This window comes from Narcine bancroftii, chromosome 1 (assembly GCF_036971445.1).
Source record: "Narcine bancroftii isolate sNarBan1 chromosome 1, sNarBan1.hap1, whole genome shotgun sequence".
Taxonomy (NCBI): domain Eukaryota; kingdom Metazoa; phylum Chordata; class Chondrichthyes; order Torpediniformes; family Narcinidae; genus Narcine; species Narcine bancroftii.
The window spans coordinates 421,490,544-421,517,394 of record NC_091469.1 but is presented as its reverse complement, the minus strand read 5'-3'; the positions used below and the strand labels follow the sequence as shown (position 1 = coordinate 421,517,394).

Sequence of the window (26,851 nt, the reverse complement as noted above, 5' to 3'; positions counted from 1 at the left end):
TTCGCTCTTACTCCCCTGTTTTATCCTCTGCTTCTTCGCTGTTGGATTCTGTTGTGTTTAGAAGTTTGTTTTCCTTTTTCCATTTCATTCTCCTATTCTGAAACCAGATCTTTATCTGACGTTCTGTGAGGCAGAGTGCGTTGGCAATCTCTATCCGGCGGCGTCTAGTTAAATATCTGTTAAAGTGAAATTCCTTCTCCAGCTCAAGAGTTTGGAACCGTGTGTATGTCTGTCGTCCTCGACGCCCATGAGGCCCAAATACAGAACCTGCAATAGTGGAAACAAAAACAGCAAAGAATTTCAAACTACCAAGTAATAATATCAAATGAGGCACAATATTAAATTTTCCGATTCGACTTAGTCCTAACTTAAACGTTGTAATGATCATATATAGCACCCTGCTAGCAAAGTTGGACCTAACTGTCTCTAGCTAAAGTTTTTATTTTGTATTCTATTAAAATATACTCACTGGAACTTGAATTCATTCGTTGCATCCAAGGATAAATTGGAGTACTGTACTTCCGGTCGTTTCCTTCTTCACTTAAAATTTTGTTTTGCGCACAATCTGTTTTGTAATGTTGGTCAGAGGAAAAGAAGTCATCCTGGGATCTATGCTTTCCACTACCGGATGGCGAAATACTGGCCAGATCCTTTTCGGGATAGAAACAAGATGCTCCATATTCATACGATGCCCGATTGCAAGCTATCACTGAATTGGATTGTTGATAATAACAAGGTGACGAGTAACTCTTGTCCTGGAGGGTAGTTGCCCCATAGGAAGCTGGAAAGTGCCTTAGAGCATCATAGCCCGTTGTGTAGAGTGGAATCTGTCCGAGGAATGAGTCCTGGCCACTGGGCAGTGAAACAGGGAAAGTAGGGTTCACAAAATACGAACTCATTTGCTCCACACTCTGTAGTAATATGATTTGTTATGTATTAGTACACAATGTGGTTTAGCTATTAGTAGTCATCGAGGTGGTTTGTTTCAGGATGGCCGAGCGCCAAAGCGACAGCAGCAAATATAACCAGCTGATCAGTGTCTGGCCAATAGAAAACGACTTTAGTTCAAAAAACTCCCTGGAGATCCGACGACTGAGCTAGCAAAGTTACAAACAACCAAATCAGTTCTGAACTATAACAGAGGTGGTTCTAATAGAATATTAGTGGCCCAATGAGAACCCTATTAGGTTGCAGAATATAGTTATGCATGCATATTTCATATAGCCTAACACATGGAAATATGACTCTGCATTACGTATTCAACAATAGCTGGATCAACATTGACCAGAAGACAGATGTTAGAAAATAGAAATAGAGTAACAAATTATCATTTCAGTCCGCATGCATTATATGTAGATGTACATGACAGTTTAAATTGGCTAATAATAATATAAGGATAGATTATTTGTTTTCATTCTGTTCTACATTTGGATTTTTCTTTTTGCAGGCACAGTGTCCCTTTTGGTTAGCTTGAGGAATATCAGAAATCAGTCTCTGGAATAATATTTTTATCTCCAATTTTAAATACGGCAAAGAACAACAGCGAGTAGAGAAAGACATGGTTAACACCAATCGTGCCTGATTTCTGCTTTCAGTGAAGAGACACAGTAAACAAAAAGAGCATAGCAATAAAAGTATATATTCAGCAAGATGATTTATAGATTTAATTTTGGTATTCTTGTAAAGAAAATCCCAACAGAAGAGCACAACACCATGTCTCATCTTTGAAAGATTTCACAGTAATTGTGTGTGGGAGTGATTGTTATTGCATCAGCGCTCTTCGTTAAAGCTTGCATGTATCTACATGTGCATTTGGTTATAAACATTACAGTACTTCTTGAGAAAAGTACATAACAAAATGTGCACGGAGACAATTCAAAGGGCCAACCGACCTGCAAGCACGATGAAGCTCCGTTTTATACTTGACATGTCTGCATATGGGCTCCCTTCCATCAGAATTTTATTTTAATTGTACGCGATTGAAATTTGCCTATAACTCCCCAAATCCCAACTTCGATTTTCCATAATTGCACGCTGTTAGGGTTTTATCGACCATAAAATAGCGTAGTGTTGCTTTTTTGCAATAATTAGGGATTTTTTGAGCATCTCGGTGGAGTCATTTGTGTTTTGGAATAACAGAGCACTTACTGCGCCCTGAGCGCGGCATCAGATCGCAGTGAAAGGACTGAAGCCAAGGGTTCCTTACTAAAGATCTCATTATCTCGTTAGATTTCTTTTATTGACAACAATATTAACACGGACTTTGAAGTATCTAGGTTGGTGTAAACAGTGCATATACACAATGTATGAGCTCATGGATTTTAAATGGGGAAAATTTAAGTGTTGTTGTAAATATAGTTAAAGATCTTGTAAGCGAATTCGAAACAAAGCAATTATAGGACAATGATGGCAAGTTACCGCGAGTGATCAATGCGATGTTTAGTAATCGGTTAATTTAATCTTCGAATGTTAAAAAAATGTATGTTTGGAAATTATGATCTTTCATTTATTGCAAGTTGTTAAAATGCCTCGAAATATATATTTTTTTCTATACTGAAACCTGCTATCTGTCTTTCTTTTCTCAGTATAGACTGGAATAAAAACGGAATGCCTGCCGAAATCAAATTCTGTAGCTGTTGGAGGTGTGAGTATAAATACAGCAGGAGTATGGAGGGAAATGTGCAAGACCACGCTAGTTCGAATCCTCTGAATGAAAGGCCGACGCTTACTGCGTTCCCCAGTTACTGTTCGGTAGCATTCTACCTTGTGTTCCAGTTCCTCGTGCGGTCCTTCTCTTGTAATTGTACATAAGATTTTAATAAATTTGACATGATCTCATCCACGTTTGATCTCTTCTGTTTATGATTTTTTTTTTAGATATTATTTTGAGCTTTCGTTGATTCATGGTTGAAGCATGAATGCAGAATTTTGAACCCACCCCCTCTGCCCTTCCCCCTCCCACCAATATTACTGTACTCTTAAATCGGGAAATCTTCACAAGTTAGTGAAGATAAAATATCACATTATCAGATGGATAAAAGGGCAACGTGTAATCCATACCTATTACTTTCCTGTTAGGTCGCACAGTTATTAACTACTTCACAATTCTGCTCGACCATGTCTCAGGAAAACTGAATAAAACAAGGCAATATAATGAAACTGTGAACACAGAATGGGGTAAATCGCCACAGAAGATCTCAGAAAACACATTTTAAAAACACCAATCTCTGTTTGTCTTCCGAAAACGACGCAAATCATTTTGACTACCATACTGCCCTTTACAGTTCATATTTTTTAAAACACTGTCATGGATCTTTTCGAAAATGCAGTGCCAAATAATTTTCCTTCTACTGTAACTTGTAGCTAGATAATAATTTGGCTGGGAGAGGTTAAAATATCGACATTCCATCGTACCATTTCCGTTGACGTGTTAACATTTCCACAAATAGCAAAACATTCGCAATAATAATATTAAACGATGAACCTGGAAATTAATGCTGAGAATGTTCTCACCTTTCAAGTAAAATAACGCCAGTCTAATTTTAAATCAAAGTTAGATTGCTGTCAAATACACTAATATGTACATTAAATTTTATTGTCTACTTAATGAGGGAAATTTTTGGACAAGATACTTCGTCATGAAAGTGAAAATGTTGCACCTAAAAATTGCAGCAGATATAATTTCAATCATAAAGACTTTGCGCTTTTCTTCACTTATTATATATCTGGTGCCTTGATTTGACGCTAATCATTATCTTAAAATGCAAGAATCACTCTTTTGTCCAATAAATATTTTGTAATATAATAACATTTAAACACACATGAAGCCACACACAGTATTCATTTAAATTAACACAATGCAATCTCTGAAACTGAAATTCGAGCCGTGATTCAAGATGGCAACCTACCTGCACTTCATGTTGCTCATTGCTCTGTACTCATTTCTCGTTAACATGTTATTTTTTTTAAATGTATCTCGTGCAAATAAGTGCGGTAATCCGTTAATTTTCTCTAAATTACAACACGCTCCAAAAACTCAATGTATCTTGGAAGCATTTTAATGATTGCATGGATTTTTCAGCCTCTGAATATACGTATTTTTAATAAATTTGGACCAACATTTTATACAAAACGACCTTGTCCACCGAAATCTCGGTAAATCGAAAAAGCTTCTTTTTACCTTGAAGCTTTGGATTAATTTAAGTCTTTGCTAAATTAGAGTTCACTCTTATTTCTGAATATTACAGTACAAATGCGTCCATTGCCATCGCAACTGCGGATTATTGTTGGAACTTAATACGATAATTTATATAAAATGATTTATATAAAATGATTAAGTTTTCATTAATCACAAACTCATTTTATTCTAGTTTTTTTTCTATTTCTAACCACAAACAAGTTTGCATTTACGTTCATATTTGCCATATATTACAAAAGATCAAATAGAGTTCAAAATGTAAGGTAGGATTGCTTTGGAAATGTACAATTATTCAAAATCTTTATATTTTTCTAATGATGTACCAAACATCCACTTCACAAGGGTGGGCGTTATTAGTATTTTGCGCGCAAAATTAAAACCTAATTATCGCATAGTTAAAACTGTTTAACATTTAAAACATTAATTTCGTGTAAATTAGTTTCACCGAGCTCCTTACTCGAACTCAGAACATTCAGATATTATGTAAGCAAAATAATGATAACAGAACAAGTCTGCAAAACAACTTATGCAACGGTTAATTTGAGAACTGAACTCAGCCATTGATTCAGCAACAAATGCCCAGAAAGAGACGCCGCTCAGTTCTCAGTTCTATTCACACTCCAAACACACGGTGGCAGCATTGAGCCCACAATTGACAGCAAACATCAATATCGACACATTTTCACATTTTAAGTCAGACAACACTGTTTCTGTCCCAAAAAGACAACCACCGCGTTAAGATCTAATAACAATAGACACGCTTGTCTGCTCACACTCGAAGAATGTCTGATTTTCCCCCTTTAAGCACAGAAATAAAACCTAATAATTACGACGTCTCCAACTTAGCACCAGCGAAGAACGCTCAATAGATTAATATCAGATTATTTCCAAATAATATCACTATTTTTAAATATACTTTAAAATTATGCATGGTTAAAACAATTAACCAATTGATCGGTCCGAGAAAACCGTCGACGTGGCTGCAACTGGCACCTTATGGAATTTAAACTTAAGTGATGTATTCTTCTCACTCCATAAAATGTGCCTTTGTTAAACGGACACAGGATTCCAACTCTTTGGTATCTTATAAAATATCGATCAAACAACGTGGCTTATTTGTTAATATTTGGGTTTTTTTTTCCTGAAACAATTTGAACCAATAACTCGACTGTCGATCAAATTAACCACAGCGTATCGCGTCGGTAGTATTGGATATCCCCTTTAAAAAAAACCAAGCATATTTCACAATTCCAAAGCATAAAATTGTTTTTAGAAAATGTATATCCAATGTAGCATTTCGATAAGATATTCCAATGGTTGTCTCTTTTGCGCCATGTGCTTTAACTTTGATAAATAAAAAATAATAGAAACCAGGTTTCAGTCTTTAAAAGGATTTTTTTTTAAATATACCGAATTGCAAAGTGAGGAATGACTCGTGGGCCTTACCTTGTCGCTGCATCGATCTCTCGGGCGAGCTTTCCCGGGCTCTGCACAGGCCATGCTCAGGATTTACTCAGCCCCAGTGAGAATCCGTGCTTGTAGAGTCCGTGTCAGTTTGACAGCTGTCCGTTCAGCTCCAGCCCAAGCCAATGGCTCTCGCATCCCGCCAGCGGCGTTTAGTGACGACTTGCAGGAAACTGCTCTGTGGATAGCAGACGGCTCTTTTTAGTCCAATGCTCCACCTTCTGTGGAGGAATTCGTGGTTGCCAGCCATTAGATCTGTGCTGAAAGCTGGGATGTATTGAGACTCCATGGGCCATAATCAGTGCGCTGGGAGGGGTAAAAAAGAACAAAATAGGCGTCGGAAAAAATCCTCCAAGCTCTCACATCCGAACCAAGACGCGTTTAGCACAAGAATGCAGCTCTATAGTCGCAAGGGAAATTATAAAAAGTTCATGTTCACGGTTACTCTCCACATGACTTTCAGCGGCCAATGGAAAAACCGAACAACTCGTAAAGTTCTATTGCAAAGTTGTAAATTTTCATAAAACAACAACGGATTTATGACATTTCCCCATGACTATTAGAGGAGGCAGGTCCAAGACGCCATTTTTAACAAAGAGACAAGTTAAAATTACCAAATTATAAAAGATTTTTTCCCACAGTTTAAATGTATATTTTTTTAGTTTCTGAAAATAACTCATCGTGTAATAATATCTATTCATAATTTCTAGTTATTGAAAATAGATCTGTTGTATTTTTCCGCAGTGCGTTATTAAAGCGCATAAAGTCGGTGAACGTTTAATCGCTGCTTTCTAACCATAATTTATTTCCAATTTTCTAATTTCCATAAGTATCCTACATTGGAAAATGAACACTGGCTCGCCCATAGAGTGTGGTTTAGCTTCAGGTTGAACTCCCGCACTGCATCCGCATCATAGAAAGGTGCACTTGTCCGAAAATTCGTTCAAAGGTCGTCGATGTCAGAGCACTCGGCTTTCTCCCAGTTTTTAATTTATATTTTATACTCAAACTGAAAACAACATTGTGTCAGTTTTAAAGTTTTCCTCCAATGCACGCAAATCGAAAAATGAGCACGATTCGGAATCGAATGCTAATTGCTCCGTTGTAACTTTTACCCAGATTCCTCCCAATTCGAATGCATCCCGTTTGAATATTTTTATTCTCATTAAAAAATTGGTCAAGTATAATCACAATTTTATGGCATTAACCATCGATTTTATTTTCTTTCGTGGGTTTTAATTACTATAGATATTACCAATCGGGGAGGCTAAAGTTATGTTTCATTTTATTGGGCGATGATGGGGGACGGTGAATGTAGGATGGGGGACGGTGAATGTAGGATGGGGGACGGTGAATGTAGGATGGGACACGGTGAATGTAGGATGGAGTACGGTGGATGTAGGATTAAATGGTCTATATTTAATTTCTATTGGTCATTATCTAAAATTTCTATTGGGTCATTATCTAACCCGTACTTTTATAATGAACTATCTAGCCACTCATTTGGTGGTAAACGTTTGGGTGAGTCAAGAAACCAAGACCATTTTATTCAAGCACCGTTTAATGATTTTGATTTTTCTTACAGTCTCCATTCAAAGTATACATGTCGTGAACGAATATATATATATATATATGTATATATATTTAAATAGATTGCACCTTGAACTTAAAACATCGGTTATTGTTGAACAACGCATACACAGATTACAAAGCAAACTTTCGATTGACGAATACGACACCGAATATGGAACAACAATATATTCAGTTGACGATGTATTTCGGGTTTTCTATTATTACATTTGGTTATTACATTTTTTTTTTATAATTTAAACAGTACACATGTCTAAGACAACTGATACAACACTTAAAGAACCACGATTACATCATTCAATATTACATCGTTTATTGAAATCTATAACAAGTATATATTTTCATGACACCATCAAAAAGTAATAATGCAATTTCTTCCTCCTAATACAACTATTTTGCTTTGACAGCATCGTATTGAAGCGTATGCAAAAGGATTCCATTCGCGTTAAACGTAAACGGCATCTAGGTAGTATTCACTATTTTCCTGTAATACGCACCTCATTAAAATACACACATCGGAATATATTTCACTATTTTACTGTCATATTATTGTACTGTTATAAGAAAGTCGAAAAGTCAAGACTCCAGAATAACATTCTCTGTCTAGAAACAATTTTTAAATTAAAACATTTAGGTAGTTTCTATAAACGTGCAAGGTATCCACAATTGTGGTTTAGGTAGTTACATTTAATTGTCAAGTGAAAACAAAACATTGCTTTGTACCCTTAGTGGAACGGTACATATATGAAATAAAGACATATTCGAAACACAATACACAATGAAGATAAAAATGAGGAATTCAGCAGAAATTATTACTCATGATTTAGTTTTCTATCAGTTTATCTATTGCATTATAAAGTGGCTGGAATACTTTGATTCTGATTGGATTGGAAATGAGCTCATAAAATCACAATGTTCTTATTTTGTGAAAAGTAGGAAGAAATGTTTAAAAGTGTTTAGAATTTGAAATGTTAAAGATAAAATAAGTTTGATAAATGGCTCAGTGCATGAGATATATCTTATATCACATAGTCGTAAATGAGTTAAATCTAACAATGGCTACACTTTGTTTTCTTTCGGCTCATACTGTTCCTCTTGCTTCACCATCAGAGACCCAGAGTCGGAACCCCATTCCCTTATTTACGTGCAGTACAGGGTTTGGAATTATATTCTCTTCAATATTTTTATTGCAATAAGAAGTTTTCAGATTAGCTCGGGAAATATCTATGGTTCACCACCGGGCAAAAAGTCTACAACTATTGGTTTTCACTTTCATATTGAAAGAATGTATTCTCAACCCAATTCATACAATGATTTTACCACTGCCGACAAAGATTTGGGATTTTTTATTATTAAAACCAAATCAGACAATGCAAGATTGTTATTTATTTCAGAAGATTATTGAAACATATAGGTAGTATAATGAGTGCCACTGTACAGCATGTTTTGATAGTCCACCACTGTGGCTAGGTAGTCAAATGTCACAGTTGGCTGTTGGAAAACAGCTTATTAATTCGCACAGTTCAAGCATCTTGCTTTTCCTCGGTTGTGGTGCTAGAGCTCCCAGCTTTGGTTTCTTTTTTCCACTTCATCCTCCTATTCTGGAACCAGATTTTAATCTGCCTCTCAGTGAGACACAAGGCATGAGCAATTTCGATTCGTCGCCTGCGAGTCAGATAGCGGTTAAAATGAAATTCTTTCTCCAGTTCCAGCGTTTGATAGCGGGTGTAGGTCTGCCGCCCTCGCTTTCTGTCTGCGCCTGAGGTTGAAGACAGGAAATAAAACAAAACAATTATACCTGTGTTTCAAATAAAATTCAGTAATTAGTAAACATAAATAATCTGGCCAATCTGTTGGACTCTCCAACTTTAACTCGTTTACTTCACAATTCATTACATTGGACTAAACATAGTTTTTAAATAACATCGAGCTGCCTTAAGATGTAAATGATCGAAGCGTTTTCTTCTTCCATCTATGTATTTAAAGTGCAAGAATATTTCATTAGGTTCATGGACGGCCTCTATGGTCTTGTTTTTTTTTATCTTCAGTGAACTAACAGGGTTCTCTCCCCATTTCACTCAAGATAAAGGGTACTAATGCTAGTTGCCCAGACACAGAAATGACAGGTAAATTAAGTCATAAACTTCTATTTAAGATTCTTCAAGTGTGTTAGCTTGTTCAACACCAACAGAATCAGACAAATCCGCTTTTCTGGGCAGAACACTTGCATAATGGTACTAAAATTGTGCGAGCCCACGCCTGTAAGAGTTGAAGCTTTACAGGGGTCAAAGCATCGTTCTTAAAGGTAAAAAGAAAAATCTTCAGTCTCCCGGCAGTATTTTATCCGCAAATTTACATTAGACATGGAATATAATATTCCAACCACTCCACCACATATTGTTTCTCGCGTATAAGTTAAAAAAAGCTTATTTGATGTTCACAGAAGTGAGTAAATAAGCAATATGTGGCTTGCAGTTAACTTTAAATGAGCGGATGTCGAGTTCTTTTACGAGGTTTGTACTGATTAATTGTGCAATAAAAGTTTTATGATTGCTATCTGCATGCGTTTGAGGAACTGTTCCGTAGCTATCATTAAAACTCTTTAACTACGTTCAGGATGTGCTGGCACTCATCTTAACTGGCCGTTTGCACGTCTCCCGTAGCCATGTTACATTGATGTCCCATACCTGCATTCCTCATCCAGGGGTAAATCCGGAAATTGTTCTCTGCTTGAGGGTGCACGTTTGTCTGATCCAATTTTTCGCAACCCTGTTTGCTCAGCTCGCTGCAAAGTACTGGAATGTTCTGGTCTAAGGCAGAGCAGCGCAGGTTGTAAGAATCTGAATTGAGGTTATAACCTGTGTTGTACATGGAAGGGCCGTGATAGATTGCACTGTTAACATTGTAGAGCCCGGCCATCGGAGTTGGGAAGGCGCTCGCGCCCGCTCCATAGCTCGATCTTTGTGAGTTCGCTGTGAAAGCGCAAGAAGTTGCTTCTGTAAAGCCACTCGTGTTCTGGAAAACGGACGTCCCCGCCGTATATTTGGGAAAAAGAGCATTCACATAATACGACGAACTCATAATTTTGTCTGGTGATTTGTTGGCCGAGACTCTTCAGTGTCGGTTTTACGAGATAGCGTGATATATGGCAGCATTACACCCCCGATTTACACCAAGCACCCATTTTCCTTCGGCCCGACTTATTTCTATTCACGTGACCTGACCATGTGATCCTGTCACCCAATAGTATTTCACATCACAGGTGGTAAATATCGTGTTATTCGACTATTTTCAAAATAAATTATGCAAGAATCATACAGAAGATTACATTATTAATATGGATAGCTTGCGGAACTTTTATAAAGTAAGGAGATTGTGATAAGATGTTGACAATCCAACCCCCCCCCCCCGCCCCCCCCCCCCCCCCCTCGCCTATATGTGAAGATTTTCAGGGCGCAGGTATGTCTCCAACGCTTTTGAAAATGAGATGCCCGATAAATTTGGAAATGTAATGTAAGATTTTCTTCCATACAAATAAAACGGAGATACGTCGGTAGGAACAATCATCATTCATGCATAGAAGGAAAACTGTGGTCACATTAAATCAACATTAAGAGACGTTTTATCCAGTTTGCTTGTAAAAAAAATTAAATGGTTTCAATTATAAAACAAGCGCCTTTCCATTGTTCCCCGTGCTCTCTGTGGAAGAGTTTGCTGTGTTCACAGCATTATGAAATCTTGTATGAAATTGGGGAGAGGTGGGATAAGGGAGCGATCCGGGACCTGTGCTACTGCCTTTCTATTGAATTAATGTTTTAAATAATCTAATCTCTAGATTACAGTATAATCTCCACGGTTTCTCGCGAAAACGAGAAATGCAAAAAGTCTCAAATGAATTGCAGTAACGCTGCAAGGGGATTGGGCGGGGCATCAGCTCTTGCTGTGAACTCTCGATCTTTTTATGGATTAAAAGATGTTTTCATATTGATTTAGTGAAATGCATAATTTCATTTTGTAAACTACCGGTTTCCTCTGCTGTTTCAATGCCACAGCCATTCTCAGGCCACCTCTTGGAGTTGCTAAGTAATCTGACTAAATCCCCGCAGGGGATTTTACCCGGCATCATTTCCTCCTTCTTTCTGCTTTACAACTTTTTTTTCCTGTCTCTTAATTCTCTCGCCAGATCATGGAAGGTCTCTCCGAAACCAGTTTTCTTGCAATTCCGACGGTTTACTCTACTTTGGCATTACTTTTAAGCCGAACAGTTGCCTTAATGCAATAGATTAATAGTCACATTGGTTCGATGTTATTCGTAAACAAGGAATCCCGGGCCATTGCATTTCCGGCAGATACCCAGTTTTACAACGATGCACCTGGTACGTTGAATAAAATAAAATATGTTTCTGCATTTACGTTCTGGGATCCTTTAGGAAGCATTATCTCTCGTGTTATTAAATGTTTTTTTTTAAAATTCTGGGTCTCTTTGGCCCGTCGCAGCGCCACTTCTACCAGTAAAGCGTTCCACCAGTGAGGATGTTTTTTTTTAAATCGGGACTAGATTCGCCCTTTGCTCATTAAAGAAGGGTTTATTTGGTTGATATTCCCCCAGTCTATTCAACTAGCTGTTATCTCCCCGTTTCCTGAACACCCCTGAAACGAAACGGCATGCTACTATAAATATCGCAGGAACCGCATGAGAGGTGACTTTGTATTTATAAACTTGCCCCACGTCACAAATAACCTGAAATAAATCCAAACTCGAGTTTTGAAAGATTTTAGCAGAACAACGGGACACCAGAAGAACATTTAAACATAAAAATGAGAAGTGTAATTAAAATCAATCAAGAAAATAGCAAAGATTTGTCGGGCACTGGCCAGACAATACTTGAAAAAAAATCCTATCCTCTAAGTCTAAATATTTCTTGCTGAAAATGTGTAACCGCTATCAATTCTTCTGACATTAGGCATCGTAGATCCCCGAGAAAAACGCGAAAATCACGAGATAAATGAAGGAGAGTAACTGAGTAAAGAGTGATGTAATTCAACGGAATAAAATCGTGCTGTTCCACTTCAAAGACAACAAAAAGCATGTTATTAACTCAAATCAAATCTATGTCATGAACAATGACGTTCCTCGAAGTTTCGTTTTCCCATTTCTGAATAATAGGGAAAAGGAATGGCAAAGCTATTTGTCTAGTTCAATTTGAAACGTTATTTCTCGAATTCCCAGGATTTCTAGTTGCTTCGTTCGATTACCATTTGGGCGCCGCATCCGCATGGACCTAGCTGCTCATTTAAATAGAGACATTATAATATTCTGTTCAAAATCATTGGTATGCGGCTATTCCATTATCTATTATTAAATTGTGAATTTGCGAGTAAAATATTGATATTATTTATTTTGTCACGATGCCAACTTCTTTTTTTAAAAAAAAATGTCCAGCAATCTATAAACGCATTTTACGCAGCATCGCTTTAAGAGATCGGATTGAGGAAAATACAGAAGCGAAGAAAGCGAGATACAGTTTGTATACATTACAATGTAATGATTATAAAATGCTATGCGCGTAACTGCAAATATTACCGAATGTTTTAGAATTTTAAAAAAATGTTCATAAAGCATTACAAATATTGCTGTTGTCGAAGCAATACTGCTATTATAGATTCCAGCATTTCTCCATATTTGATCTGGAATCATTTAAAATCGATGAATATCAAGTCGATAGACAGTCAAACAGACAGACAGACAGACTGGCAGATAGGCAGACGGACACACTCATAATTTTGGATTGTGAAAACGTTTTGTAGACATTTTGGCAAGATTTCATATGATCTAAGGTCATCTATTTAACGATGAGCATTTTTCCATCGTATTCCATTCGATATTTAGAATGTTATTGGAAGCTGCTTGCAAACACTTTATTCAACATTAAGATTGTGTTGCGCAGCAACAGATCCTGCTTCAACTGCAGCTGAGAACTTTTACACTTCAGTAGACATTGCAGTGACCAGCGCTTGATCACGCAGCATATATTTGAAATGAGATTGAATAATAATATAGATCATATCTGTCATCATATTTTAATTACATATACATCAATTCCATTACAAGACAATTGCAGTAGTTTCGAGACTACTGTATGACCATTAAACTTCACATACCTTTCTGAAGTTTATTGAAAGGAATGAAAACCTTCGTTACGTTGTGGCAAGAATGTTCATCCGATTATAGATATATGAAACGAAGATATGAAATGTCGCAGATCTAATTTGGGGGGGTGGGGGGGGGGGGGGGGGAAATATCGTGAAGTAATTATCATTCAGGTGATCGTGGTTCGACCAGTTTTTGAAACCATGTACAGGCAGTTCATCTTGATGACATGTCCTGCTTTTGTTCAAAACGGTAAAGACAAATGTGCTACCAATAGAGAATTTGTGCGATTTTGACTTTCAAAATAAACTTGGTTTATATTATTTAAATCTTCCGGATTCTTCTAACAATTGAACATTCTTTGAAACGGACCACCGTTTCATTTATTCCAAGACCAATATGGGGGAGTTCCTGTCGAAACCGCCCTTTAAAATTACATGCTTAAATATCGCAGTTTGACCTAACGATAAAAATATTATGTAGGTGACAATATATAAAAATATACGAGTATCCTCTTAAATCACATTTTTTGGTTACCATTGTCAGATTTTATTGAGTTATCAAAGAATTCATTATAATTTTAAAACTTAGGTACATTAATAGGGCATTTCGCGATATCCTCATTTCATAATTATCTATAAGTAGCAGAATTAATGTTTGTTCCACAATTCTCTTATGAAAATTCTTTTACATAAAATTAAAACGATCACATTTCATCAAAGTTCGTTTGCCTGCAGTTTAAGCAAGTGCCATCTATGTCCATATAGATTATATGTATCGTTGGGAAAATTTATTCTGCAACTGACTTTTTTTCTGGTATTGGGATTGATATTAAAAATATATGATAAGAATTATCAGGTCTAACTACAACTCCATTATACAATTCATTATACAGATGTGATTTGCCAACAATGTGCTACATTTAACTCGATTCCTCCCACTGTTCGTAGAAAGTCACCATTTACAATGTACATGCACCCATCTGCCTGTAATTCATGGGTGTATGTCTGCATTTGTGTTATATTTGTTGGCGTGCATTTGCATCCTCGTTGAGAGGCCCGGTTTTATGTGCAGATATAAAATATTCGTTTTCAACTAATTTTTAATTGATTTCCACTGTTGCAAACAGCAAAGTAAGACTGAGCAAAGGAGTGAACGATCATTTAAATGGTCTTATTGGTCATTTTAAAAAAAAACTTTGAAGTACAGATGGGTTTTTTTTAGACCCTGTGCGAAATGGAATTAATCCGTTCGCAAACGAGCTGATGTATATCCATCACCTGTTTATTTGGTGAAATCCAAGCGTTGGGTTACATTTACAAGTATCATTTGTTGCAAACGTTTTCATCCTATTTACAACCCACGGAATAAATAAATCCGGGGTTCGAGCAGTTATTACAGTTTTTGGCGCTTGGCGGCACTCTTTTTAAACTCTTTTGTGGAATCATACTGCCATCTTCTGGCCGTAAAGAGATCCTGCTACGAAGAAATCGCTGACGATATGCTCAGAAGGGCTGTCCTAAACTGTGTTGAATTTAGTAACTACATCAATTTTAATCGGGTATTTTATGGTGCACATCAAATTGAATATGAACTGTTTTAAACCAAGCTTTAAAATAACTAAATATCGGGTATTTTTCCACGAGACGCAATAAATTGGTAAAGCGATATCTGAGGGGCCCACTTAGAGACGAGACTAATAAAGGTCGTTATTTCCGCAGACCCTTTTGTCTATGCAGCCAGACAAAACAAATGGATGGCCTTCCCTGGAAAAATACTGATTGTAGCTGGACAGTTGTAAACTCATTAAAACCTGAATTCCAGACGGCTTGCCAGACCCTTTATTTTACTGCAAGTCTCCCTGTTCAGTCTTTGAAGTTCTATGTGCAACAACAGAGGGCGTCACAACATTATAACCCTCCAGACTGAACACATGAAATTAAAATGAAGCAATTTCTAGGTCCAAACTTGTGTTAATTTCAAAATGAAAATATTTGAATCACCATAAACTTTTTTCGCGTGTTTACTCCAGACATGAAGAATGCTTAGATCGTCAGTGTCGTGTTTATGTACTTCGCCCCTTAACCTCCAGCGTTTTACACCCCATAAACGCTTACAACAGTCATTTTCTTTTATTGCAGTACACCACTCTGAATTTTACTAACGACAGGCACTGCCGAAACTTGCAGCTACTCGGCCTTTCTGTGCAAATTCTCAAATCATTCGAATCCTACTAAATCTATCTAATCTGTCTTCGGGGATTCCACCCCCCCCCAAAAAAAAAGCATTAGGAATCTTACTATTCCAAAGGAATCGTGTCCTTCTATTTGCTCACGGTGAAAGGCCGAAGAATAATTTAACTGTATTTGCCTTCCAAGACTCAGACTTTTTTGTATTGGTTTGTTAAATGAATGGCGGCAAGAATTAGCGCCAGGGAGTTTTTACTACAGTTATAATTATTCACTTCCTGAAATCCCGATAATGTTGGAAGTTTTTTTTACACGACAACCTAATCCGAGTTATTCATTTCCATTTGGAGTAAAAGTGCTGCATTTATTGCGTAACTCACCACAAAAAAAATACAAACAGCCTGTCGTACTTAGAGGATGGTCAAGCGACAGATACAAGTTGTTACTGCTCTTTTGCAGGCTCTCGGGTTAATTGGTGATAACTGGGCGTTAAGCTCAAATGTATTCAGGCTTTGAGTCATCAAATCCCTTTCCAAAACAAATGTGCTACTTAATAGTTTATCATTCCCCTTTTCTCTCGAACTCGAATCCATCTTTAGTTACATCACCTGTTTATTTGGTGAAATCCAAGCGTTGGGTTACATTTTAACAACATAATTTGAGAAAGAACTTAAAAATGTGTTTAAAGTGATTGTTCGATTTTACCAAACCGTTGACATTAGAAGCTCAATAATAATGGTGAACATTTCATGAACTGTGTATATATTTTCATGATATAATTTCATTGATACATATATTTTTATTCGCTGTTTTTAAAGCTTAGAGTTTAATTCTAATATGTCAAATTTCATGCATCCATAAAGACAGGGAGAGGTGAATATCTTGAAAGTATTTAAGTCGCGTATAGAAATATTTAGGTTTCAAAAATTCTTAAATTACAGTATAGCGGAATTGATTAAATGTAGTCGCGGACAGAGATCCTGTCACGTCTTTCAATATATTAAATTCTATGAAGCAAAACCATTCATTTTATGTAGTGAAACATATATTTTATTAGACAACAAATAAAATGACGTTTCATTACAAACCGTATCGTTTGGTCAATATGACACGAGGTATTCATTTCAAACGTGTATACAAGTTTAAATGTGTCAGCTCGGAGATCTAAAGAAACCCCCATTTAAAACACATCAGTGGTATATGTTCTTTCTATTGCACCCAGATATTTTCCTTGTATTGTACACATTGTAATCCTTACATTGATTAACAATATTTTTTCATCGATAAATGCATCTAGACAGTCTTAAGAGCGACATTTACACACAAAACATAGGTAGTTACTAGTTATACATATAGGTAGTTTTAAACCATATCTTATACTTTTCTTTGCACCACAACACCGATAAATACAAAGTGTCTGAGAAGTTTATTCGTGCTTTCATCACAATAGACAATAGTATCGTGTAGCAGTATGTTCAGCGCTGCTTTTAAATTAAACTTATATTAGCATTCTATGCAATTCTGTTTCATATATTTGCTGTAGAACAACACAACCGTCATGCACCCAGGCAAGGCCGATACTCAGTCTCACAAAGACAGCATAAAGCCCGGCGTTTTCACAAGTTAATTCACAGTGAAAATAATACAATATATGTCCCAAGTTCACCACGAAAATAACATTTCATATCCAACACACAGCCGGTTAGTTTTATATTAAACATCCTGAGTTGAATGGAGATTTTCCTTTTGTTTGTTTACACGATCTTTACGCAGACACCGCCCAAGCACAAAGGCCCAGTCACAGATATATCACAACATACACGAAGATTCAAGTATATAGGCAGCCTCGTTTGCTGCATGTAAAACAAGAAAATATTAAACTAATACAGTATTACGGAATTACTGTCCGCATAGAATAGCGGTTGGTTAAGAGAAGGTAGTTTTCATGTAAAGGTAGATTCCATTGCCACAGACTTAAACTTGCCGCAGATGTCTCCCTCTTTGGTTGGCATCTAACAAGTGTATTAGTCTTTCTCACCCCAAGCATAGTCCAGAACTGGCCAAGGAATAATTTGTGCTAATGGTATGACACAATGTTCATAATGTCTTTCTAAGCAGGGTCTGTTTCGATTGTAATGGTGAATTAGTCCTTTGCTCTTCGAAGATGTTTTACTCCGTGTCACCGGTCATCTTTAGGTCGTTCCTTATTAATTTTTTTCATTTTCATTCTTCTATTCTGGAACCAGATTTTAACTTGCCGTTCGGTGAGGTTGAGGACCCTGGCTACTTCATATCTGCGGTCTCTCGTGAGGTACATGTTAAACAAGAATTCTTTTTCCAGCTCCAACGTCTGGTGCTTGGTGTAAGGGCATCGTTTTTTTCTAGTAGACCGTGCATGCAGCCAGTTGGCGGAAGGGTTATCTAAAAGTATAAAGGAAACACATTTACGATATTTCCCTTCTCATGTTGGTCAAACACTAATATTCTCAGAATCAAGACACCTTTACAGATAAAAGAGGATAGATTCATGAAGCTGTTTACTGCAAACCCATATGTTTACGCAAATTCTCAAATTTACACAAATTGCTCTGTACAGTGAACAAAATCTATAAATAAAATAACAAAGAAAAGCGTGCATTTTTGTATTGTATTTTATGAGCATTTTGTCTATCCAGTGAACTTACCATCCACGCATTTACTTGCACCAGATGCACTTGAATTATGGAGTCACTAATTAATACCTTCCCTTCCTCTATTTTAACGAATGTTTTGTGGTTTAGTGTGTACAAGATTTCTATCTGGCATAAATGTCTCAAAGGTACAACACGAACCTTCATCAAATATCTTTAAACACACACACACACACACACCACACACACACACACACACACACACACACACACACACACACACACACTCGCGCGCGCGCGCACACACACTCACACGCACACAGACACACGCATAATTGGGGGAACTTTTATTTCTTTATTCAATGAAGTAGTCTGGTACATAAAATTGTTCTAATGTACAATCACTAGGAAACAAAGGAAAACAAGCAATCGTGAAATGTCCATACTTACTTGGATCCATGTGCATCTTATCTGCGTTTGATTCAACCTCGCCACTGTTTTCAGAAAAGGAAATCTCGACCAGACGTTTGTCACCAGGAGATGCTCCACAAGAATATTCTGAGAGGGCTAACGTGTGTGTTTCAAACGTGGTGCAGTCATTCCTGCGGGGAGCTGCAGGGTCAGGTTTGATACCGTAATGCCTACTGGACGGTAGCCCGGGGAAGGACAAGGTCCCCGGCATGGGTTCCAGCCAGGAGCGCATGTACCTACCATCAGGCGTAGCGGCAATGGGTGCCTGGTGCATGTATGGGTGATAAACGGTGGGCATGTTGGCAGAGCTCTGAGCATGAACCGGGTTCCAGGACGTGCTGAATACAGTCGCTTTAGATTGGAAGTTACATGGGGAAAAATCGGGGTGCTCAGCAAGGGTTGCCTGTCTGGACGACTGAGCCAATGGACCCGATGCATATCTGGACGATAGCAGATCCTCGTTTTCATGCATTATAAGAGAGTCGACATAATAATTGCTGATAGTCCCCGATGTCGACATTCTCGGCAATGACACAGCAAGCTCCTCTGAAAATATGAAAGAGCAGATTTCAATATAACAACTTACCACCAGGACAAGTACAGTCCGCTAATATGGTGCAAGCGCACTTCCACGCCATTGGATAAATTACCCACGTGATTCAAAAAACAACAATAAAATATAAATCAATCCGCAGCTTGTTGCGGGGTCACTCTTTTATTGTCATAATTTTATTTAGCAACTCCATATGTTTTTATGCAAAGGGATATAATCCTTTCTATGTAAGGAAGACGATTGCATTCTGACAACTGAAATGCAAAAAATATTTGCTTGAATTTCTTTTCTTAAGGGACTACTTTATACCGTAATCAATCTTCCCATCAGATGCTCGTTTTTTTTAACGAACACCTTATAATCGTTAACCCTCTCATAAAATATTATGGAAAGAGTGAAACTATAAACTGCAAAAAAACTATGAAAAATTAAATCAGATAAGTATTTACTATTCATGATTAGTTAAAAACTAAAATACAAATATATATTTAAAAATAAAAATGGTTAACGAAGTTTAAAAGGCTACCTCTGAGAAGTGGCGAGAGTACCTGCAACTGCTATGCATTTTTCATTTTAAAAACGAGACACACATTAAATCCACTCTGTCAGTCTCCGTTTTATAACAGTTCTAGCAATAAAACTACATGTTAGCAAACTATAGGCATTGCAAAACGACTTTCTACGTACAATAAACCAGAATTAATTACAACTTCCGCATTCAACGTGCTATTTTGGTTGACAGATGCAGATGCAGGAGTGATATTAATTTGTTCGGAAATCCAGTCGTTCCCATATCTTTCTCTTCGGATTCGTGGACATTCTGTCTCATTCATTCACTGGTGGATTACGCGGGGAGTAAATTGCAAAGCTTTCCTTCACTGACGGTATTTGGAAATTTCATCTCTTATACGGTTAAGATAACTACCTTTCCGTGGCAAAATAAAAGCAAACTGTTAGACATATAATAAATATAAAACGTGAACGGCAATTTGTGCATTTCGGCAGCCACCGTGTAGATGATCTGATGTAATATATTTTCTGTCTTCTCAGAAGATAAAATATTACAACGAAATTCTATGCTTTAAACACCAAATAGGCCTAGCTTTTTCTTTCTTTCTCTCTCTCTCTCTCTCACACTCTCTCTCTCTCTCTCTCTCTCTCTCTCTCTCACACACACACACACACACACACACACACACACACACACACACACACACACACATACACACGCACTCACATAAATGTTCTTCCGTCATGTGTTGTTTGTGTAAACGTACATGTCTAAAGCGATGGGCGATTTTAGTTATTAAAATTAACCTAAATAACATTTTAGAAGACCAGTATCATGCTCCGGTCCTGTTTTTAAATAAAGAAATGATCAATGTATTTAAGACTTAAAGGATGAAAGAACTTTATAAATATTTCGTCATATCTATGAATGGCCGTTCATTTTATAATCGCGGAGAATGGTTATCATTGCTATTCCAATATGGAATATTTTATTTTGTATCTGAGAATCAGTCGTTGTTATTTTTGTTTTTATGGCTTCCCTGCACAGGTCTTGCATAGCAAAATAGTAATGTTTTACTGCTTCGCATTGGGTCACGCTTTAAATGTTCTGTATAGCGGCATCTTAAAATTTGTAAAAAAAATATTAAAACCGTTATCCTAGATGACTAGCACTTCACCTAGATTTGTTTTATTAAATACCCTTGAGTCTTTCAGTCCATGTAATTAGAAACTGTCGATTCACAATTGAGCTTTATCGGTTCGATTCTAAGTTTATCTTCATCTGTGGCGATTGGACCGTAGAAAAATACAGTTCTGCTGAATAGAACAAAGGTTAAAAAATATATATCTCGGGTACTTTGACAGCACCAACAACGTGAAAAAAAATCAACGCCTTTCTCGCAACTAACATTTAGTACTTCAACTGTTACGTTAAATTCAATAACACAAAAATAATAATGAAACAAAGGCAATTCTCAGATGCCACTTCAAACCAACGTGCTGTCGCCAGTGTGGTGATCAGCTTGTCCGACATCTACCCTCCTCAACTCTACTGCCCTCAGCCCTACAACCATCCGCTTATTGTACAAACCTTGAGATGCGAATAACTGCAATACAAAGTCCTTTTCTTGCTGATTACTTTTTAAAAAAAAATCTGAACAATTATATTTTTGTTTACTCTCCTTTTTTTTTACCATTTGGGTGACTGGTCGGAAAGAGACTTGTGGTGGGTGGTATGGTGGGTGGCGCGGTTGGTAGGGGACTAAAGTGTGAGTTGTGGCTGTAGGCGGGGGAGGGTGTTGGGAAGATTCGGCCCTAGCTTGCCTGTGGACATGAGTGTCTGATCAGCGGAACGTTACAGTGAATCTGGTGATGTGGTGAGGTTCAGAGCAGAATCAAGTCCAGTGTTGAGCCTCAGGGAGGGGGGGAAAAGACGTTTGGCGTTTCCTCTGCAGATGACCTGAAATCTGGATTCAAATGTTGATTTATAAATATAAAGTGACGGGACCTAAGACTGCACATCGCAGAAAAAAAAAGACCTGTTCATCTGATTAAAATTGTGAATTTTTAAAGGAGATATGTGTATCTTTTTTTTAAAAAAAAACTACTGGCCATTAAAACAAAAGTTGGAATTCACTGCGGCCAGCTTTGATACTAAAGATTTATATTTTGTAGCAATGCGTGCTTTAAAACAATAGACTTGAATTCGTTACGAATGGAAGTGATTACTCAATACGTCCCTATACCGAATCTGCTCCCCACCCCCATCCGGAATGGATAGCTACGAATTTGATGGCTTGTTCGGTGTAGATTATCAGTTTCGGGATTTGTTTCGGCGTTCATTGGGAAAGATCATAAGTTGTTTGCAACTTATAGCTCTCGAACAAGGGTATTAATAGAAAAACAGCAGAAAGGGAAAAAGCATACCGTTTTAGGATTCAATTCACTGAAGTTCTCCAATAAATTATTATTTTGCAGATCATTCAACAACATTAGGATTACAGTTATGCACCAACTTCAAATTTCAGGCAGTTTGGGGCAGAGGCGCCGATCAGATCTTATTATTACAACAAGGAGAGCGGATGAAGGGTAAAGCAAAATTGCTCTTTACTGGCAACATTGAGTTAGTCTGATTGGTTTTTACATTGAAATAATGTTTGTTGTAAATATGCAATACAATCTATTATTTCGTGCGATTATTATACCAATGGAAGTTGGCAGAAGTATTATACCGACGTTTTTTAAAAAATGTTTTGTTCTATGATATTACACAGACTATAAATAAAGTATTAATTGAATACACCTTGTAGCCAGAAGCACATTGCAAAAACGGGCAAAGGTAGTGGAGAAAAAAAAATCAAGGTTGACACAGCCTTGAAATGTATTTTTTAGATATATATATTTTGGCTTTTCGGTCTTCTCATTTAACAGAAACGCTGACGCCTTTATTTCCGCTCAGATTACATCTGTGTGAGATTGTAAAGCTCAATTTGTAAAAAAATATGTGAGGACGACAAAGAAGTTTCATCGTTTTGGAGTCTAATTTGCCCTAAACAGAATAATTTGATAAAGAGTCACACCATATATAAACATAGTTAATAAAAGAATGAATCATATCCTGGAGATGTGAAGAATCAAAATTGGTCAGATTGCTTTGCAACTAAATAGCCAAACAAATCATGGCTGATTCAGCCAAACGTTATATTGGGGTGTTTACGAATAATTGAATCGCTTTTTAGCAAATTCATGCCAATCCGAAATTAAATACTGAACTTAAAATTACAACGATGGATTGCATGCACTGTTTCATTATGCGAACGTTTAATTTAACTATAATGAAGGAAACTACAAAACTGTCGCTGTTTCCTTTTTTTTATAAGATTATAAATCATTTGAACCTTGGAGTTGATTGTGAACAACACACAAATAGCTAAATCCAAGGTGCAATCAGACTGATTTTCAAACAACACTTTATATGCCTTATTAAATTTGTCAAATAGGTCATTTCTGAAGAACAATGAAATTGAAACAAAATGTATATTACTTATCTAAATTATCATTCGATACTTAAGCTTATTCGATAATTATCCGTAATACGAGAAATTTACCCAATTCCTTGGCGAACTATTTGGTCCATCAAACCTGGGCAATCTAGACAGAATGCGTTTAGTCAAAGTGTCGAAGTACAGAGTTTTAAATTGAGCCTGGTTGTTACCAGAATGGAGGTTTTGACCAGGACAAACTTGACTTCCTCCGCTGGACAATAAGCAATTGCCGACGATTGTGCAAGGCAGTACAGTGGCCGCGGGAGAATATGAACATGCAGTAGGTTAAGAAGGCACATTTTTCACAACATGCTCTTTTTTCAATGGAAAAAATATATAATCAAAATAAATATTTCTGCTTTCCGTCAAATGAACTTCTACAACATTTTTGCATGATATAATTTATTATTGCACATTAGCTTTTAGATATACTATTTGAATCAAATATCAGCAGGTTAATTGCAATGCTAATACAGTATAAAATTAGTTGCATGAATATATGGGAAATTGTATTTAAATACATTTCCTTTGTACAAAATTACTGAGTTCCTCATTCACTCAATTAATTTCTTCTGCTTATTTTAGCACAGAAAAATTACCACATATGCATGCTAAACGTAATTCTATATTCATTAAACGGGACAATAAACTAGTTATGATGCTTACTTTGCAGGGTGACATTGAAACATCAATTATAAATTGTTTAATTCCGATGGATGTTCAATCAACTGGACCAACAAAATAAAGTGCCATTGTGCTTGTTTACTTGCTGTGCTTAGATTAAAGCTTCTGTTTGTCTCGTCTAAACAGCCCAATATAGTGGGCAAGTCTGCTTTCTGTGTTTAGTCTAGTTTCCGCAGAGCATGAACCACCGACGGAGAAGCGCTTCCACTACACTCCGGCGAGGTCGCTGTTTCCAAGAACAAAACAAAATTACGCGCCTAGGCGCCATGTAATGATCATAACCGAGGCCTTGTGCCTTCCAAGTAATTTCTTTGTCTTGCACATGGTAGAATACGTATGTAAAAAACGCGTTCCTAAATCATTCTGCACGGGCCCGTTTTATATCTGGCTTTCGCTGCGAATTACAAAATGAGCAATGTGCCGAATGTACCAAACAAATATGTAACTTTGAGGCAATGCTAATGGAGTTGTGGAATATTTATCATTACATAATTGATAACTGCATTGCATCGATTACGTAGTCGTACATATGTAACTGCAGTAATCTGCAATAAGATACAATGGGCTTAATAACGACACTTTCAAAGAATGAGGTGACATGGCATATATATCGAAGGGAACTGAAAATGAATCATATTTAATTTAAACATGAACTTGATCGCTCTTCGGAAAAATAAACACATCTTATGTATAATATTATATTTCAGAAATCCCAGATCACCACATTGTTCCGAAAGCACAATCCAGCGTTAGTTTGCAAAATGAAGAGGCTTCTCATCTGTTCTTAAAAAAAATACACAGTTGCATTAATTTAGGGGATAGGGGACTTACAGAAGAACTATCTACCATGTCATTTCATTATCAATTCTTATTCCGATTGCAGAACATGCGACTTTAAGATTGATCGTATCACTTTAACTTTTTTTTCGCGGTTATTTGAGTATCTGCCGATTCTTTCCAAACCAACACAAGAACTTACTGGCGATGACGATAACTGCAGTAATTCAGGCAGTTTCGTGTTGTAGAGTGAGACTTTAGCCCCAACAACATGAAACTACCTAAATCACACCTCAGTTCCATCTCAGCTACCACTGCACATAAATAGGGGGCATTCTAAATGCACATTCAACAAGCTTATTCGAATGGAGCTCACCATCATCGCTCTTCTCGTCCAAACCTCTCATGCACTTTACCAAAATCGTTTGCAAAACATGTTTGCCCCGAAATCATATTCGAAATAATTGAGGGGGGTTTCTGGATTTCATGCTGAATTCCGATTCAAATTAATACATTGAATTGTAAATTTAGCTCGAGAATAGTTCTTAGTCTCAACTAAATATGGCGGGGTTCTTTATTATCTCTATGCAGGACTTCACGCGATCTGAATGCATGTCATTCATTCAAGTCATGATAAGTCATTGCAACTTGTGTGCATTGCAATAATCACGAGTTCAAGGTTTGTCCGAAAAGAAGACCTAGTCAGATGACATAGTCAATAGAAATATATTTTCTTTTTTTCTTTTCTCTCATGCCCCGCTCTCCAAATGAAAATAGGCAATACAGTAGCTTTACGCTTTCTTTGCTAACACCACAGATTGCATTTAAAATACACCAAAACAAGAGTTTCTGGAAATTATCTCTTACCTATTCGTTTAAATATAGGATCATGGTTTTCACTCTTCATTCAGATCTCACCTTCATCGTGAATGCTTTCAGATGTCCTATCTGCTGGGATTTTTCATTCTTCAAACTCTTCTGATTTTTGCAGATTAAAAGATCTGGTGAGCATTTTGTTCAAAGAAAATCAATCTCCTCCATCCGAGCAGTGCCCTGCTTCCTCTGTCTTCGTGGCTGTTCGCTCAACTGAAACCACTCGTCCAAGACAGCAACAACCCAGATATACTAGCAAGTCATAAAACTCAACAAAAGCCGACAAACGTTACAGCACCATTGCTATATAGCCCAGACAAATTACGACCGTCTAGGTAATATTTAAATAGATTGCAACGGTAATTGCCAGTCTTTAAACCCACCATTCCTGCAGTAAACTTCCTCAACAGATAAGGTACGGAGAAAACACCGAACCAAAAATAAAGTAAAAAGAATGTACATATATACCTATCTCAAAAGACTCCGACAAAATGGTTTTTATTCATCTTCCAGGAAACACATGATTTTGTTAACGTACACAATGAGCAGCATATAATCGGAGTCTCCCAGTGTGAATTATTTTCATATTTTCAAAACCAGAATGAATCAATTCTAATTTATTTTATTTTCTTTTCAATGTGAATCGACGCACTGAATAAAAGGTCCAACATTCTACTTATTTAGGTTTTCAACAATGTTTCACATTTAAATGTGCAATAGTGTTTCCGTTCATGGCATGTGATATATTTATGTAACAACACACTTTACATCTTATTCACATTTAACTTTATCAACATGTCAGTATATGGTAGTAACATCATCGTGAAATTATTTCAACAGCATAAACTGTATTTAAATATTACAATGTTCGATTTACTTAGCTGATAATTGGTAACTAGCACAAATTAAATGATTGTTGACATGTTCACCACCCTTCTTACCCCCCCCCCTCCTCCCCCCCACCCCCCCACCCCCCCGACATCCCTCCACAGTTGTTTGGAAAATCGTCATATAGGACTATAACTTGCGTGCATGCCCTGCTTGTCGATGGCAACACATTATTATAGATACATAAACAGACTAGCGCCACAAATAAAAACAAAACACATAAATCGTATTTATCTACAGTCAGCACAAGGCTGAGAAGTCAGAGGTAAGTGGAAAAGTTTTTAGTCTTTCAGTAACACGAGCACAACTTCCCAATGTCCGGCTAAAA

At 37.0% G+C, this 26,851-nt stretch overlaps 3 protein-coding genes and 1 long non-coding RNA gene across 4 annotated transcripts; 1 reads left to right on the top strand and 3 right to left on the bottom strand.

Moving 5' to 3' along the window:
• Positions 1-4: 4 nt before the first annotated feature.
• Positions 5-925, bottom strand: LOC138751606 (homeobox protein Hox-A6). Its single transcript, XM_069914121.1, has 2 exons — positions 470-925; positions 5-267 (listed from the first exon to the last, which is right to left on the bottom strand). Exons 1-2 carry the CDS (start codon positions 897-899, stop codon positions 8-10), a joined length of 690 nt encoding a protein of 229 aa, XP_069770222.1. The 5' UTR covers positions 900-925; the 3' UTR covers positions 5-7.
• Positions 926-7,205: 6,280 nt separating this feature from the next.
• Positions 7,206-10,438, bottom strand: LOC138753404 (homeobox protein Hox-A7). The gene is made up of 2 exons (XM_069916359.1): positions 9,940-10,438; positions 7,206-9,011 (listed from the first exon to the last, which is right to left on the bottom strand). Exons 1-2 carry the CDS (start codon positions 10,331-10,333, stop codon positions 8,776-8,778), a joined length of 630 nt encoding a protein of 209 aa, XP_069772460.1. The 5' UTR covers positions 10,334-10,438; the 3' UTR covers positions 7,206-8,775.
• A 6,181-nt stretch (positions 10,439-16,619) lies between these two features.
• On the bottom strand, positions 16,620-19,244 carry LOC138753398 (homeobox protein Hox-A9). Its single transcript, XM_069916346.1, has 2 exons — positions 18,673-19,244; positions 16,620-18,013 (listed from the first exon to the last, which is right to left on the bottom strand). Exons 1-2 carry the CDS (start codon positions 19,211-19,213, stop codon positions 17,772-17,774), a joined length of 783 nt encoding a protein of 260 aa, XP_069772447.1. The 5' UTR covers positions 19,214-19,244; the 3' UTR covers positions 16,620-17,771.
• A 747-nt stretch (positions 19,245-19,991) lies between these two features.
• LOC138753392 (uncharacterized) lies at positions 19,992-26,296 on the top strand. The gene is made up of 3 exons (XR_011351150.1): positions 19,992-20,130; positions 22,235-22,345; positions 25,754-26,296. It is a non-coding gene; the product is annotated as an uncharacterized lncRNA (long non-coding RNA).
• The last annotated feature ends 555 nt before the right edge of the window (positions 26,297-26,851 follow it).

Bases quoted from the DNA above. Each gene is read 5' to 3' on its own strand.
- LOC138753404 (XM_069916359.1), bottom strand. From the start codon at position 10,333: ATGAGTTCGTCGTATTATGTGAATGCTCTTTTTCCCAAATATACGGCG. The intron at 9,012-9,939 runs GTATGGGACATC...CTTCAACCTCAG, and splicing joins CCCCTGGATGAGGAATGCAG to GCGCAGACAGAAAGCGAGGG.
- LOC138751606 (XM_069914121.1), bottom strand. From the start codon at position 899: ATGAGTTCGTATTTTGTGAACCCTACTTTCCCTGTTTCACTGCCCAGT. The intron at 268-469 runs GTGAGTATATTT...CCACTATTGCAG, and splicing joins ACGAATGAATTCAAGTTCCA to GTTCTGTATTTGGGCCTCAT.
- LOC138753398 (XM_069916346.1), bottom strand. From the start codon at position 19,213: ATGTCGACATCGGGGACTATCAGCAATTATTATGTCGACTCTCTTATA. The intron at 18,014-18,672 runs GTAAGTATGGAC...TTATACTTTTAG, and splicing joins TAAGATGCACATGGATCCAA to ATAACCCTTCCGCCAACTGG.